The 16,594-nt window shown below is 38.1% G+C and overlaps 1 protein-coding gene across 1 annotated transcript in view; it reads right to left on the reverse strand.

Annotated features, from left to right (window-relative positions):
- The window catches only part of LOC139717149 (uncharacterized), a 52,391-nt gene that overhangs the window by 23,706 nt on the left and 12,091 nt on the right, over positions 1 to 16,594 (reverse strand). The window contains exons 2-4 of the mRNA XM_071628650.1: positions 8,058 to 8,608; positions 6,764 to 6,917; positions 1,004 to 1,070 (exon numbers count right to left, since the gene is read on the reverse strand). Of these exons, the coding sequence (XP_071484751.1) occupies positions 1,004 to 1,070; positions 6,764 to 6,917; positions 8,058 to 8,261 (425 nt within the window). The 5' untranslated portion in view covers positions 8,262 to 8,608. The remainder of the gene's footprint in view (positions 1 to 1,003; positions 1,071 to 6,763; positions 6,918 to 8,057; positions 8,609 to 16,594) is intronic.

The raw sequence follows: 16,594 nt of genomic DNA on the forward strand, positions 1-16,594 counted from the left end.
AAATAACTATTTATATTGTGTATATTTTGCTGTTGTTTTTTTTTTCCTTCAACCTTGAGTTTGCACACGAACTGCACATGACACATTGCAGATTCTCTCCATACACTGCGCTTCTGTCAAGCTGGATAACTGCCACAAACTAGGAGCATAATACCACATGACTGCAATGCAACTCTATGGAAAGATGATATTCAATTCCATTTTGTTTAGTCCATTGGTTGCTTCATTTACGGAAATGATGCTAAGTTGATATACGCGCTGGATCTCACTTATCTAATACACCTGGAACGAAGCTGAATGGATATAAATTAAGCTATAAAAATGACACATATAAAAGGCATAACACTTCCTATCTTTATTTCATGAGCCATAAATAGCATGTGCTTCATCTTGTAAAGCACTTACTGTAAGAGCAAGAAAACATGTCATGCATTCATAAGCACTGACAAGTGTTCAACAATGACAACTCGCAAGTTGAAGGGCTTACACTTAAAAACCAAAAGTTTGATGGTTACACTAGCCCAAAAAGAAGGAAAAAAGGAAAGTTAAAGGGATCATATAGTTTTGGTTGAGACCTAATTTCAGGTTTCTAACATTTTTTGGTGAGATAATGAAAAACCTCTTATGAAATATGAAAGAGCATGTAATTCTATGAGGAATTCAATGTTTATTTGACGAAAATTGGTTTTGAAATGGCTGAAATATCCAAGTAAGAGCGATTCTAATACAGTGTGGGACCCACACTTTATTACGATCGCTTTGTCTTACTTTGTTTTTGGATGTCTCAGCCAATCCAAACGCGATTTTCATCAAATAAACTTTGAATTCCTCTTTAAATGGTATGCTCTGTACTATATCATAAGTGTTTTCTTGGTATCTCGCAAAAAGTTAAAAGCCCGATTCTCACCTCCACCAATACTGTACCATCCCTTTAAGCTAAAAAAAAGAAAAAAACAAAGAAAAGGAGGATGGTGGTCATGATGACCAGTGTTACATGACTAACCTTCTTGTTGCTTCTGTGCCATCCTGGTGGAATAAGGAGAGCTCTGCTACAATACACCCATGAGTGACTGCAGAGTAAAAGTGGTGAGAAACAAAACATCTTAAAAATCAGAACTGAACTTTGATATCTTGGTTTTAATCTGCTCAGAAACAGTGCCTTCGCTATTGAGCAGTCACTGAGCAAAATATACATGAATTTAAGAACAGACAAGCTGAAATAATCTCTTCAAGAAACTGGTTTGGCAGTAAAGTTCATTCACAACAAAACTAAATTCCGTCTCAAAATCAATACCCAAAACACTTCTTGCATTGGAGGCGTGATAAACTGTGGCACGTATGACATTCACTACACACAGAATATTGCTGTACAGGGTCAGCAGAATTGTGTGCAAAGCCATTTGTTATGCAAACAAGAGAACTTTGTAAGGTATTGTGTCTCTGTTTTGACACTGAAACTCTTATATGAAGAACTTCAAAAAAATGGAAAAAAAAAAGATTTTGGATCTGTAATGCATAATTCTGCCCCTATGGTAACCGACAGAGCTAGAAAATACATCAGCCGTGAACATAAGGACTATTAATTTCATGCATGCATGATCATGAAAATCATATTTCATTATCATGAAGGTCATTATTGTCACCAGTATCTTTAAAGTTATGATTACAGCAGTTGAACATAAATATTCTTCATTTGGAATACACAAGACTCCTGTTTATGAGCCTTCAGGACCAGTAGTTTTCTTTAGTTATACTGAAATTTTGTGATAGTCTAACAAATGAAACTATGTAAAGATAGCTAGATACAAATTGTGTGACCTAAATTTTTACTTTGTTACAACCATGTTCACGATAACACAAGTGCATTGTCCAGTATACCTGAAACTAATCCAAGTTTCTACATGTAGATACAGTGTATGCCGTATGCTGTAAATTCTTTTCTCTTTAGTTTTCCATCTTATCAATTAGTTAATAAAGAGGCATAGAAGAGAAAACTGCCAGGACCAATACTTGATATCTGTTGAAATTCAGGTGATTGATGACAAAAGGGCAAAAGGAAAGAAGGACATTGCCTTCGTTGCCATATCCTGAACATTACTTTTATAGTATTACTAGAATGAAATAAGGTGTACACAAGTATATAGGCCTAAACATACAACAATAGCACTGTGTATGGTGAGAAATCTTCCTTGAATCATGTGCCCTCCTTCAGTAAAAGTCACATATTGTAAGAACCCTGGTAAAAAAAGGAAACCATGCCACTGCTGCTGACATGATATGTTACTGAATTATTGAGAAGACCAGCTTGACAAAAACTCTCCGCTCGCTCACTAATACGATGAATGAATGGTGATAGCGCATCCCTACTGCAGGACCAAGGCTAAAGGCTTTGATGACAAACACAGAGCATTGGGCTTTTACAGGCTCTGACGCATTCCTGCATTGCTGTGCAGTACAAATACCTCTGGGCCCTGTGAGCACTGGAATTGTGTTGAGTGAGATGCTGGTAAGAAACACGATACCCTGATCTCTAATTCTATCATTTCATCATAATACATGTCTACAGATACTCACTGTTGGGTCAAATCACAACAACACTGCGAGATTAAATCAGTAACATTTTCCCTGTAGATATGACTACAAGACTACGATAAACATACAATGTAGGTCAGACCATATTGAGTTATTTGTGATAACATCAAACCCATGTCACTGCAACATTGGTGATGAATTTACATCGCAGCAGTAATCATGACACTGTGTCCTCTCCGATAGATTCAATGAAATGTGAATCATTTTTTCCCTCTATCTCTCCCTATCTTGCTTTCTCCCTTCTCCTGCAATAATGGAAAAAAGACTAATAAAAATGAAAATTAAAACCAGTGGTTTGCATTATCACATCATCTCCAGGAGAGCGCTTGAATTCATAGATCATATGTCTTCCTGAAATGTCAACCTCAGTCGAGTGTGTGGTATGCACACTCTTCCCCGACACCCTAAACAATGTTGACCAATGCTCTCAAAGACTCTCGGTACATCATTCACCGACACACTCCCGGGGCATTCACTGATGCAGGATCGCATCAGTGAAGCGTCACATTTTGGGATGACGACATGATGAGGTCACGGACACATCTCGAGTGTCGGCCTCTCAGTTGTGGGGGTGCACATGTGCCGCACAAGTGCGATTTGAAGTCGCATCAAATGGCAAACTTGCCACATTACATATCAGCTGGCCACACCATGTGAAATGTCATAGCAGCGACTCCAATACCCTGATGTCATGAAGAAATTATGTATAACTGCTTTCACTATCTAAATGTGTATCGCAATGTGAGACACTAACCTCCTTTGAAAAATTCTTGACAATACTTCATCTGTCAGTATGAAAAGAATGAATATGACTCCTTCCAAAATTCTGATCTTCTATGGATAATATACATCATACTACTATATCAAGTATCAAATACACCATGTTTCAATATTAATTTTTCCTCAAACAACTTCTGTCACATACATGTACTAGTAGTACATAGTACTGTACTGTAACTGTGATGAACAAATAACTAGGCAGAAGAAATAATACTGGATGCTGTCAACAATCGCAACTTCAAGTACAGAAGAAATTTCTACAAACCAAAACTACAAATCACAACTTTCAAGAGTAGTACTGTATTCCGCGCACTAATGGGATACTTGCTAGACATACAGTAGCTGCAGTAGTGTTTTTCCAACCTGCAACAAATCAGCAAAAGGTACTGCAAACCAAACAACATTGATTATTATTCATGTTATGAGTAAATAATGACTTGCCATTAGGGACAACTGGAGACACATGCCATGTACATCAACTGGTATCTGATTGACCTTGCACGGCACATATTGTAAATGGTTCCAGCACTCTGAATCTCACAACAAAACACTGGTACATTTGTACATGCACTATACTCTATGCACTCCACACTGTAACGAACTACACTGTAGTGTTGACAAGTCAAAGGAGCAATTTGTAATATTATGCCTATAGATGTACAGCCATGTAGGTGAAAAAAACTCACTATGGGGCAGTATGGCAATGTGAGGGCACTTCTGGGGGGCATTTCATGAAGCAGTTTGGTCGGATATTTTTCTGACAAACTGTTAGAAGCTACTGAAATCCTTGCATCTGATTGGCTGAGAGCAGATTTGTCCGACAACTTTGTCTGACAAAATGCTTCATGAAATGCCCCCCTGGGGGGCATTTCATGAAGGAACTTGTGCGATAAAATATCTGACAAGTCAATTATATCCGACAAGTTTTGAGAAATTCTGTAGTCTGATTGGCTGATTTCTCTGAACTTGTCGGGTATAATTGACTTGTCGGGTATAATTGACTTGTCGGACATTTTATCCGACAAGTTCCTTCATGAAATGTCCCCCCCCCCCATCTTCATTTCATACGGGTGAAATAAACAGAATAGCAACAGATGAATGATGAAATTTACTATTTACAAACTGAGTTATAAATAGATATATCACATGGTAATACCGATATACAGCTGTACAAGTAAGATCAAAAAAGAAAATACAATCCTATATTCTCCTAAAATATCCACTGTATTGGCATACACTTGTATTCATATCAGCTTTTCTAGTTCACTTGCAAAAAACACGGGCTGTCCACGGCAACCAAAATGACTCATTTGTGGTTTGACTACATGTATTAGCAGTGGGCATGGTCAAAACCAATTCTTCCATACAGACAAATAACGTTGCAAAAGGCATTAGTGAAAGAAATACAGTGTAGTTCATGGCTGGAAGTTGAGGGGGAAATTAACACCTGCAGATTGAGCAAACTGGTATGTTGATTTGGACTGTTAATACTGGTTCTGCTCATTTTTTTTCCTCTTTTTTTTTTTAAATCTGACTACGAACCCTCATATATCCAAAAGCACTGACCAAAATAATGTGTATCTACATGAAGTTCCTGATTTGATACAACATTCAATGATACATATCGGGGGGGGGGGGGGGGGGGGCATTTCATGAAGCAATTTGTCAGACAAAGTTGTCCGACAAATTTGCTCTTAGCCAATCAGATGCAAGGATTTTAGTAGCTTGTAACAGTTTGTCAGAAAAATATCCGACCAAAACGCTTCATGAAATGCCCCCCTGGTTCTAAGAGCGCAGCAATTACGAAGGCGACAGACTATTTAAAGTGTTTCCAAGATACAGAATTATGCTCAGAATCCTACTCATGGAATCAATATTTCATGTGTGTTGTACACTAAATCCAATCAATCATAACTCTTGTCCAACACGAAAAACTTTGAAGTTCTGTCCACTGAGAAATTTTTGAATGAATTTGTCACATCACGGTGAAAATACACTTGTTGAACTGTCATACCGTTGCTAATACTAATATTTTTTCTCTCATTCCATGCAAAATCTTGAAAATTCTGCCAGCTATATATGTGTAGGTGAAGGATATCCATTATCTTCCTCATTTATTGATTTTAACATAGTACTGATCAATGGACAGATGAATTATCTTCAGAGTGAGGATTGGAAAAGTTTGACAAGACCTTGGTTTTTGATAGTGGGTAGAATTTTACCCCTTTGGTGAAAATTTCATAATTAATGCAAACTGTACTTCAGATTATCTAAGAAGACTACACCAGTCACCATTTAAACAATGAAGTGGCTACACAACTAATGAAATGTGACTTACCGCATGTAAAGACAATTTTATAGATTTTTTTTTTTTTTAATCCATGGACATTGTCAATTTGTGCTAGTTGACAGTAAAGGTTAATCAGGGACATTTATGCAACCAAGTTGGTGGTTTCTTCTCATTTTAAAGCAGTATTTTACCAAGAATATCATGTGTACAACTACAACTGTACCCTTTGAATTATTGCCCAATAGAATAAATCCATTAACCACAGAAATGCTAGATTCTGCACCTCTTCACAAGTTAGAGCAATGGAACAGATTTTATTCAATAGTTTTATACAACATTTCTAAAGTAAGAATGACATGAACAGAAATTGCATTCGTTTCGAATTTTGCATCCCTCTCTCTGTGTGAATGTTTTGACTAAATGCGTAAAAAGGTTCACCAAACCATTCTCTAGTCATACACAAAGAAAGGAGAGCAGAATCCCCTCCTAATCTTTGTAAGGCAACCTCACCAGAGGATATGCCAATGATCCATACATATTAGAGCTGTAATAGCAAGCATGTTGCATGCTCATCCTAATCCAAGGCAGCCTTCATTAAAGAAGCAAAATGCTTGAGGCTAAACTTGTGATACTGGTACTGTAATAGCAATAACCAGCTGAGAAATGGCATAACTTCACACAGTCTATGTTCCAGAATTTTGACAGGGTCATTTTCAGTGTACCACAGCAAAATTTGACAAAATACCTCTGCCATTTCTGTGACATTCTACCTAGGCATGGGCTGGTGATGAGTAGCTAACTTTGAAGTTTGTGAGACTGCACTTTAGAGCAGATCTATCACATTAACATTTTACAGACAGGAACACAGCAGGTAACATAACCTTTGAAAACTCTCACCCAGACCAAGTGAGAGTGCTTGAGTTAAAGGTAGAGATCAGAAGTGCTGACACAACCTATCTTCAAGGAGTAAGCTCTTGCCATGCAGTTTCTTCTCGCGGTAATGCATTTTTGCAACTCTTGAAGATTGCAGAATTTCCAGTGGTTTGCTATAGAACATCAGCTTGAAGTGACATTAGAGCAAATAAAAGGGAAAAAACTCACCGACTCCTCTCCTTGAATTCTCCATGACGTCCACTCCAAACTGGACAATGTCTCCTGAGCATATCTCATGGGCAGGGCTCTCCTCGGACCCTCGGCTGAGGCGGTTGCTATTGACGAATGTGCCATTGCTACTCTTGGTGTCTTGCAGGTAGAACTGTATTGTTTTCAGCCAGCCAGGAAAGAGAATGGAGGCAACCATTACTGCCTTTGAATGAGTTACACATGTCAACTGTTTGAACTGGACTTCATAGATATCTATACAGTGTTAACACACATCTGGTATTAATACCACACCCCAATGAAGAGTAATACCGGGTACATCATTTTCTTGACCTGCAACATCCATTTCGCTGATGCATTGTTTTTACCATCATAACCCTCTGTGTATTAAAGCAGAAACAACATCCAAAGAACTTCCAAGCTCAAGATTATATCAATATTGCTGCATGAATCTCATTCATCAAAAACATTCCTTACCTCTGCAACTCAATACAAAGGATTTCTGAAACACAGACCACAGCTCCACAGAGTACCCTTGATGCTATTTCTTTAATCTTTAAACATGAAGTTAGCATCTTAAAAGATACACGTGTACAGGTAGGTGCTGTATAGAGGCTTCATAAGTTCTGCATTATGGCAAACTTTTTTCCACGTTTGTATTTTAACAGACATTTAAACATATTTTTCATTTGTTTCCCCATGAAATATAAGTATGATTGTACAATGTACAGATTAACAGACAACAACCATATTCCCACTTATTACTGAAGTGATAAATGAATTCAGTTTGTGATTTGCAAGGGCCATATGGTGCTCATAACTCACCATTACCTGCAAACTTTCCATGGCAATACAGGGCTCTACCATCAACGACCCACACATCCTCATTTTCAGAATCTTCATATTATCCAACATTAATATCTATTGGCCACAAATATTTCTTCACCATCACAATGATTAGCTTTTTATATTCCTGAAAATATTGCTCAGACGGTAGGATATTGATATATTGTTTTTCAATTTTAACTATAAGAAATGCGCATTATGGTATTTGACAATATAGGATCACAAGAAAATGTTTGCAAATGTACTCTTTCTTTGGCCAAGATGAGATTGAACATTTCCTTGTAACCATCTTTAGGATTCTTTAGCATTCTCTACGTACTCCCCATCAGTTGCAATGAAGCCAAGAATTCAATCCCTATACCGGTAACTCTGATGTGATAAGTACAACCTTCAGCACCTAGGGACTGTGATAGTGTTAACGTAGCATTTGTCTACCTGCAAAACTCACCTTTGAAGAGTCGCTGTCGTACCAAATAAGGGCGTGGTTCCGTGAAAGGACCTTGCAGTCAAAAATCCCGTTGTCAAGGGCGGGGCGGGCCTTGGCAACGGATCGCCCAATCTTGACGGGCTCGCTCAGCCGTATGTGCCTCTCGTCAAAGTGGTGGGAGCTTGGGTGACACTTGAAGACAGCTTTCGCCGTCATAGTGACCATCGATTACAAGGGATGGCTACTGCTGGACGGGATAGTGGACGAACTGTGGGTGCAAACGGCAAAAAAATCCAACTCTGGGCTCAGGTTCTTGGAGGACCAGCTAGTCGACACACATCCTGCACACTGACAAAGCTGGACAACACAGAAATTTTTATCTGCCTGTAGGCTGCATGCTAATTCTTCTTTGGCCGTGTTACCTTGCTGACCGACTGTGTGAGCCTGAAGCTGAAATTTGCCCTTTTTCTTGAATAATGACTGACTTTTCACTGAGACGGATAATCTTTCCTCATGGTGGATTCCTCTTCAGGGGACTGTCACGTAGAACGCGGCATTGAAGCTTTTCATTTCTGCAAAAGAAGAACAAACATAATATCCTTGCCTCTTATTAAGGGCCAAAACTACCGGGGTATGTCAAATATTGTAAGTAAAATATCACATTTTGAACAGTAATACCTACGTACAACATGTATCAACCCTTTGATTGACAAAACATCATTATTTTACACCAGTCTGGAATGCAATGCTCATCATTTGCACATACATTACATGTATATGTAATTACACTTGACTGTTGCATGCTAATTGTTAATGACTTAATATTTGCACAATTAAATTTTCATGAGCACTGCACAATTGCTTCGTCATAATCTTTCGTGCGATTAACAACAAAGGCCGAATTTGATTTGACATTTCCATGTACGAAAATTTATGTACCAATATAAACAGATGATCAATTCAAAAGAATAGCCAGCTAAGTAGCACAATACACACACACTGAAATGAATACTAGGACGAACACACACAAACACACACACACACACACACACACACGTGTACAACTAATGTAGCAGTATATCGAATATAAAAGCTGACGAAGTGCATGTGTGTGACATAGAAAATATTTATGCTGGTGCTAGCCAAAGGTAGCATGAAATCCATTAAAATTAATGTACTGTGAATATAATAATATATTTCTGTGTTTACCTATATTTCTTCTACTTGCTCAAATGGATACTGAGGTCAGGGCCCCATGCTTTTAATGGCAAGTTGCATTCCATTTTACCTGCCCGACTGTGACTTTTACTTGCCCAGGGCAGATAGGCAAGAGGATATGTTGCACCCTACAACGTACCTGGCCCTGCATGACAAATCATTCTGTTGACCGTCAAAAATGTTGACAAAACATGAAGTTAGCCAATCGATTTTGATATTCAATTTCATTTTGCTTTACAGCCTACACAAGAAAGTAATGCATGAACCGACAAATAATTGCTACTATATTGCCATAGAATAGCTGTGGAAGAGTAGAACATAACTTCCTTTCCGTAATATTTAATACATGTACATCATACTACATGTATGTTGTGAATTTACAGGAACAAGGATAACACTGCTCTTTGAACTCATAAAATACATTTGATTTCCTTCCACTTACAGGGTGCCACAAAGACAGGAATTGCCTATTTCTGCAGGATTCATAGATCAGGTTGCACACATGCAGTTATGGATATTTCTGTCTACACCAATGTAAATGGGAAGTGTACAGCAAGAAATTTTCTTGATAATGCAAGATGCTGTTTGCATTAGTACTGGTATCTACTCCCCACGCTTATCAGAACATACAAAGTTGAGTCGACACCGAGCATACAACGTAGGTTGCAATGTACAGTCGCCTATAAATGCCTGCATTATGGACGAATTGCAGTATAATTAACACACAGGCAAAAATGATGCAAATTATGGGGAAGTAGATAGTCTCTGGACCAGGCTTAAACTCTATTATGAATGACTACAACTAGTCATTTCTATGTCGTAATTCACAGCACATTACAATAGCCAAGCTGAGATGACAGAAAAACGCTCTGATACCAAAACTACAGCTTTTCAAACGTTGGGTAAATTACAGTCTTTTAATAGCATTGTGCACTACCATGATGACATTGTTATAAAGTGCATAAAATATATGGCATCAAATGTGTTTCTATAACATGCTAATGTCATATCATCTATGACAAGATTTGAGTGTACAGCTGTACATAACATGGTTTACATAACCACCTTATTGCAGCTTCCTGAGCCCCATTTGCATTTGAACTAAATAGATAAATGATAGAATCTGCTTACTCTGCCTTGAAGTTGAGGAATTAGCTCACTCAAAAACGTATCCAGATGTATATCATGATATCAAAATATCATAATTTAGTCTTTCCTGTCTTTTTTCACTCTGCATACAAATTTCTTGAGTTGTAAAAAAGAAGTCATAAAATATATCAAAAAGCGTGCAAATTAAATCTATTCGACTGGACTTACTTGTGAAAATCACGGAGAGAACAGTTTCGTGACTCGTGATTTTCACAAGTAAGTCCAGTTGAACAGTCGGTCTAGTCGAACGAACAGTCAGTCCAGTCGAACAGATTAAATTTGCATGCTTTTCGCATACTACCTGGATGAATCAAAATCTAAATCGATATAAGAAGTCATATAAGCTTTTTAGAGGTCAGATAAAATGTGAAATTCTCTCCCTTTCCCAGGTAATCTAGGGTTCTAGACCTGCATGCATTATTTCAGAGGATAGTGCAGTTAAATCTAGGAGATATGCATAACCCCAGAAGAAAATAGATATATTGCTTGTTTCACAGTTTGAGAAATAAAGAAGGTAAAAACCTTTGCATTCATCCCCAAAGTGGAACAAATGAAGTTCCAGTGCAAGGAGTATTGATGGACAATACCTTACAAATTTATGGTGCCATGACACCGTTTTTCTGTGTCTTGCTGAAAGAGACTTTAGTCCTGCCACAATGCTTGATGTTCTGAAAAATGCTGACCTTCCTATGAAATATACTATTATTGCGATATCCACGCAGCGGGAAGAAACAGATGCTGCTAGCTTTTCACTTGTAGCTTCTCCAGTTTTTCTTCAGTTACTGCCCTTACTTTAATTAGCATACATTTTCTTATAGTGTAAATTCAAAAATATTCACTATATTACATGAATTTTCACATTTTCTGTGCTACTTTTGGCTAGCATCAATTCTAAAATCTGCAAAGCTTGCATTTTGACTGAGTTGAATTGTGTGCTTATCAACTGATAAATACTACCAGAAAAGTAACTACCTTTGTACAATGAACCTGTGTGTCCTAGTATTCATTTGAGCGCATGTGTGTACACCTGTAAGATAGTACGTAGCTTTCTGTGCAGGTCGTACAAGTGTATATTTATATTCAAATGGATTGTTTGCGTGTACTAGTATAACACGTGTACATTGTAGGGGATCAATTTTCACGCATTGAGATATCAAATCAAATTCTGTCTTTTTCTGTGTACTGGATAAAAACATACAGGTAAGTTATTGCACTGTATGAATTCAAAATCCTGTGAATATGCTTTGAGCCACTCAGTGCGAAAATTTAATCGCATGAAAATCAGGATGTACACGATATGAGAGTTGAGGAAAGAAGATATGCACACATTAGATCATGGTGGTGCAATCCAATGAGCGCACAGGTGAGATTGTATGATATCAAATATCAAGTCACCATTTTGCTACAATACAGTTCAAGATTGTACCCATGTAATTTTCATGAGATGTTGCTTACCACTTTGGATTTGGGGAGATACAAGCTAAAGTAAATACAGATGCACATATCACTACGGAGGTTCAAGCTTCTACATAATTTGACCCCTTTGTTGTGCTCGCTTGCCATTTTTTTTTTCTTATTTTTTTACCTCTATCAGTTTCATGGACAATTTACAATTTGATTTTACGCATATCCATGCCTTATCGATAACAGAAAATAGACCATGTAAATGCTAATAACATCAATAATCAACAGCAAAGAAAAGGATGTTGTAGTAGACATGACATATAACTTGGGAGATATGTGTATGATGACTAAATTGTCACATTATAAACATCAACTTCTTGTTGGGTGAAATTCAAAAAAAAAAGTGATAAAGTCTCCGACCAACACATTGCGAGAGTTTGTCTGAAAACAAACATTAACTTAGACTGATGCTCGTATGCACAGAAGCAGTATATAATTCTAAAGCTAAGCACATAAAGCTGTGGAAGACTGCACTGGTTAAAGTGAGTCAAAGAAATATAGTATTTTGAAGAATTTGCATCAAGATATTGACTTTGTCTTGGCAGCTGTGTTAAAACTAAGTTGTTATGCCTTGAGTACAAAAATCATTTCATGTGTATGCAATCTAAGGATGTCTACACAAGCAATGGCACAACCATACAATTGGCTGGTTTGATGATATACCCTCCACAAACCATCGCAGGAGACTCCCTGATATTCAAGTACCCATTTCCTTCTTTAGTTTTGTCAACTTTCAATAAAATTTTCACAAAGCAAAGTATGCTTTTTTAGGCTTCGCTACATTCCTGAGCAGCTACCTTTTCCTTGAGATTTATTCTCTGATACATACAATGTACATACTGTAACTCACATGGTGGACAACAGTTTGTATGCCAAGTTTGCTACAGGTTCACCACATTAAGATTCAAATCGGAACTAAAGATGCCAGATCTCTATGAATTCCCTTGCTGTAATAATTAGCTTTATATGGCGCACAGTTTGCTTTACCGATCTTTGTGGTACATATTCACAAATATACAGGAGCACGAGGACAAGGATTACTGATTTTTTTTAAAATGCAGAATTAAACATTCATAAGTCTATTAGTAAGCAACAAAAAAAAAATGAATGTTTATGAGTGCAATACATAGACAGAATGTTTCATGTGGTGAAAGATGAAATGATCCCTTCAATCAGGTTCAGCTGAGTTGAATGGATCAAACATTTCATCTTTCATCGATTGAAATATTCTGTCCATGGCAAAAATGAAAAAGCATTCATTATTTGTTTTATATGATACCTAAATTAAAAATAGATCATTGTCATTTGATGTTTTATGGATTTCAAAATGAGAGAATGAGCAAAATCTGAGATGGAGAGATGCAAAGAGTGCTGAGCCCTATACACGAGCACGCTGTCCGTCAATATGCTTGATCACATGCACACTGCATGCACACTGCAAACGCAAGCATTTTACGTACGTAGTGCACCGGGCTCTCGATGTGCGTTCAAACAGAGCAAATCGCATAGATCCAAGACGGCATGGTAAATGGATCAACACAATTGCATGAATGGTGACATAATTTAGTAAAATGGGACAAATGATCAATATCAAACAACCAATCAAATGAGAAGGATCTTTTTACTAGTTACAAATTGTAACATTTCATGACATCATCTAGCTGCTATGGATCTTAAGGCCCTGTCACACTACAGCGAATGCCCAACGATTGCCAAGCGAAAGCCCAACGAATTCGAAAATGTGAAGACAGTTTGCATGTCTGACATTCTTTGAATTCATAAGCTATTCTTAGGGATTTGCAGAGATACGCTGGAGATTTTGGACATGTTTAAAAAATAAAATCGGCTCCAGCGTATCTCTGCGAATCCCGACGAATAGCTAATGAATACAAAGAACGCCAAGCATGTTACGAACTATTCTAGTATTACCAATGGATGTTAACATATCTTCAAATTTTCAAATTAATTGGACATATGTTGGGCATTCGTTGGGCATTCGCTGTAGTGTGACGGGGCCTTTGATATTGGCAATTTGGGGTTTGCATTTCAACCTATAACCCCCTATCTGTCAAAACAAAAAAACAAAAATTGTGTCAAGTCATATAATGAAATGGATCTTTATACATGTATTCTTTTGATGAGAAGTCACTCATTAATTTTGGTGTATCTGAATGTTCTTTCACTGTAAGGCTGTATGACGGCTTAAGTGTCATTGATACATTAATAGTGCATTCATATTCATTACATATTTGAATGTCCCAGTAGTCCTAGTTGATACTGAAAATCCAGCAAGATATCGCAGCGGCTCATTTCCAGCTTGTGATGGGTTGATATGACTACAACTTTAAAAATCATGACAGCTTGCCAATGTCATCAACACAGTGTGCTACAGCTTTATACAGATCCAACCGCACACCACTCATGCATATCAATGAGCTTCCATTGCACTCCGCACTATTGAATCACAAACCAGGGGCACAGTCTGAACGCTCCCATACATGTATCTGTATGCTCAGAGAATATCAAAACCATCTACATTTAGAATATAATATAATAATAATATAATATAATATAATCCACATGCTGCAAGAAAGAATACGATTATACATGACACGTCTGAAAGCGGCCAGATCAACGTATGCACTTTTAAATACATGACTCATACGGTCAGGTTACCCTGGGCATGTTACTATTTGTACACACATCCAAACAGGCTTCATTTCCAACAGAGCAGCAGTTGCGTGTGTGTCAATTCCCTACTGTCCCTTGTGAAGACATGTGGGAACCTGTTGTATTTATACTCTCGACACTTGTGCTACAAGTATTGAGTCCCTAACCTTCAAACTTTAAGGAAACATGGCCCTTGAGTCCATATCCTCCACATTCATTCATATGAATACCCCTGCCTTCAGCAACAAAAAAGACTCAAGTGGCACTACATTGTATAATGAAAAGATTATACACAACATGTTGTATTTTGAACATAACTGATGTAATACAATGTAACTACAGCAAGACAACACAAGAGGTGGCCCGTTTGGTTTTTGTTTGTTTTTGTTTTAATTTTGTTTGTTTGTTTTTACCAAAGTACCTTGTAAATATCAGAGAATCAATTATGTCATCCCATTGGAATCTCAAATTTAAGGAATTTCTCTCTTCTCTCCCACCCCCCCCCCCCCCCACCCCCCCCCCCCATTTATGTTTGAGAATGTGGTGCTTGTAAATTGTACCTGAAGTGTTAGAGAGAAACACACACAGCTTGTACACTTACACTTTGTAGGATTTCCACAGTGCAATGTAATGTGATGAGAGAAAGACACACACAACTCTGCTACAATGGTTACTGCTGTAATTATTGAAGAGCAGGTGAACCACACACAGAACCCAGCTCCTTGGAATCAATACTGTATGATGACAAGCTTTCCTAGCAAGAACAGGTGACTCTGTACAGCCTGAGACAGGCTCTTCCTCTCTGTTCGATGTGCCCTCTCTATTTATTACTTGCAGCGTAGTCCTACAATATAGGGTGATTCACCAGTCTTCAATGTTCACTAACACCTCTCATTCAGTCCTAAGATTTTGATATCAGTCTGATGATTTTGACATCAGTCTGATGTATATTCTGGTTAGTTGCAAATTGATCCCTAGCTGCTAAAATTTTGCCTCTCTTGATTAGAGCAATCTACAAAATAACTGGTGACAAATCTTGCATAAAGCATGTTATAAAATGGGTTCAAGAATGTAGCCAATTGGAAGCGCTGAAATGAGTCACGTGTGCGTGCATTATTTTCTTCAGGTAAGCACTAAGAAGAGTCTCTCTTCCACCTCCCTGGCCTGACGTACGTCACAATGTTTTACACTAGCAGTGCGCACTCAATCAGTTGTTACAAGTGCGTCACGCGCTACTATACGCGCTGTCAATCCTGTAAACAACTTCTAGTTCGGGCCGCGGGCTGCCACAACAGCCGGCGGCCTTTCTTGTGCATAACAGTACGTGGCGTACGTATACTCTTATACGTACGTACAGTACTTATAGTGTGCGGGATTTCCGAGTGCGACGTGCGTAAATGTTTGGGACGAACATCTTCGGACATCTTGACTTTTGAGCGAGTGCTACATGTAGCTGACTGGTATTGACCCACAAAGGTACGTGAATAATGCTGTTAGTTTTCGACCCATTTTATAAAACTAATGATGCACAGGATTATTTCGTGGCGTTAGTGAAGGTGCGGCTCACTCTCGAGTATTGACAACGGTTGCAAACATGCACTCGGCTGCGCCTCGTGCATGTCGCACCATTGTCAATACTCTCGAGCGCGCCGCACCTTCACTAACACACTCTATCCTGTGCATCATTAGTATAATAAAAGCAACCCAACAGAGAGTACAAAATGACCACCCTGATTCCAAAATCAAGCACACATTCATGACTCTACAACAGTGTGGTGTCTTCTGGTTTCATAGTACATTCTGAGTGAAATCTAAACAGCAAATCAGCACATAGAACCATGCTGGCTAATATGACACAAATTGGCTGAAATGATTAAGTTCCCTCTGCAATATTAAGCTGGATGCCAATTAGGAAAGGGGGAAAATGGATCCTATAGAATTAAACTTTCACGCAGGTGATTGCAGTGCTAGCGAATAGACGGGTCCCTGGTTTGGATAGTGGAATGAAGGCATGAGGTACGTGCACACACTACCGAGTACAGAGTAATTATGCAGGC

The sequence above is a fragment of the Diadema antillarum genome, unplaced genomic scaffold (genome assembly GCF_040938485.1).
Source record: "Diadema antillarum isolate AM-2024a unplaced genomic scaffold, OU_Dant_1.0 scf00000072, whole genome shotgun sequence".
Taxonomy (NCBI): domain Eukaryota; kingdom Metazoa; phylum Echinodermata; class Echinoidea; order Diadematoida; family Diadematidae; genus Diadema; species Diadema antillarum.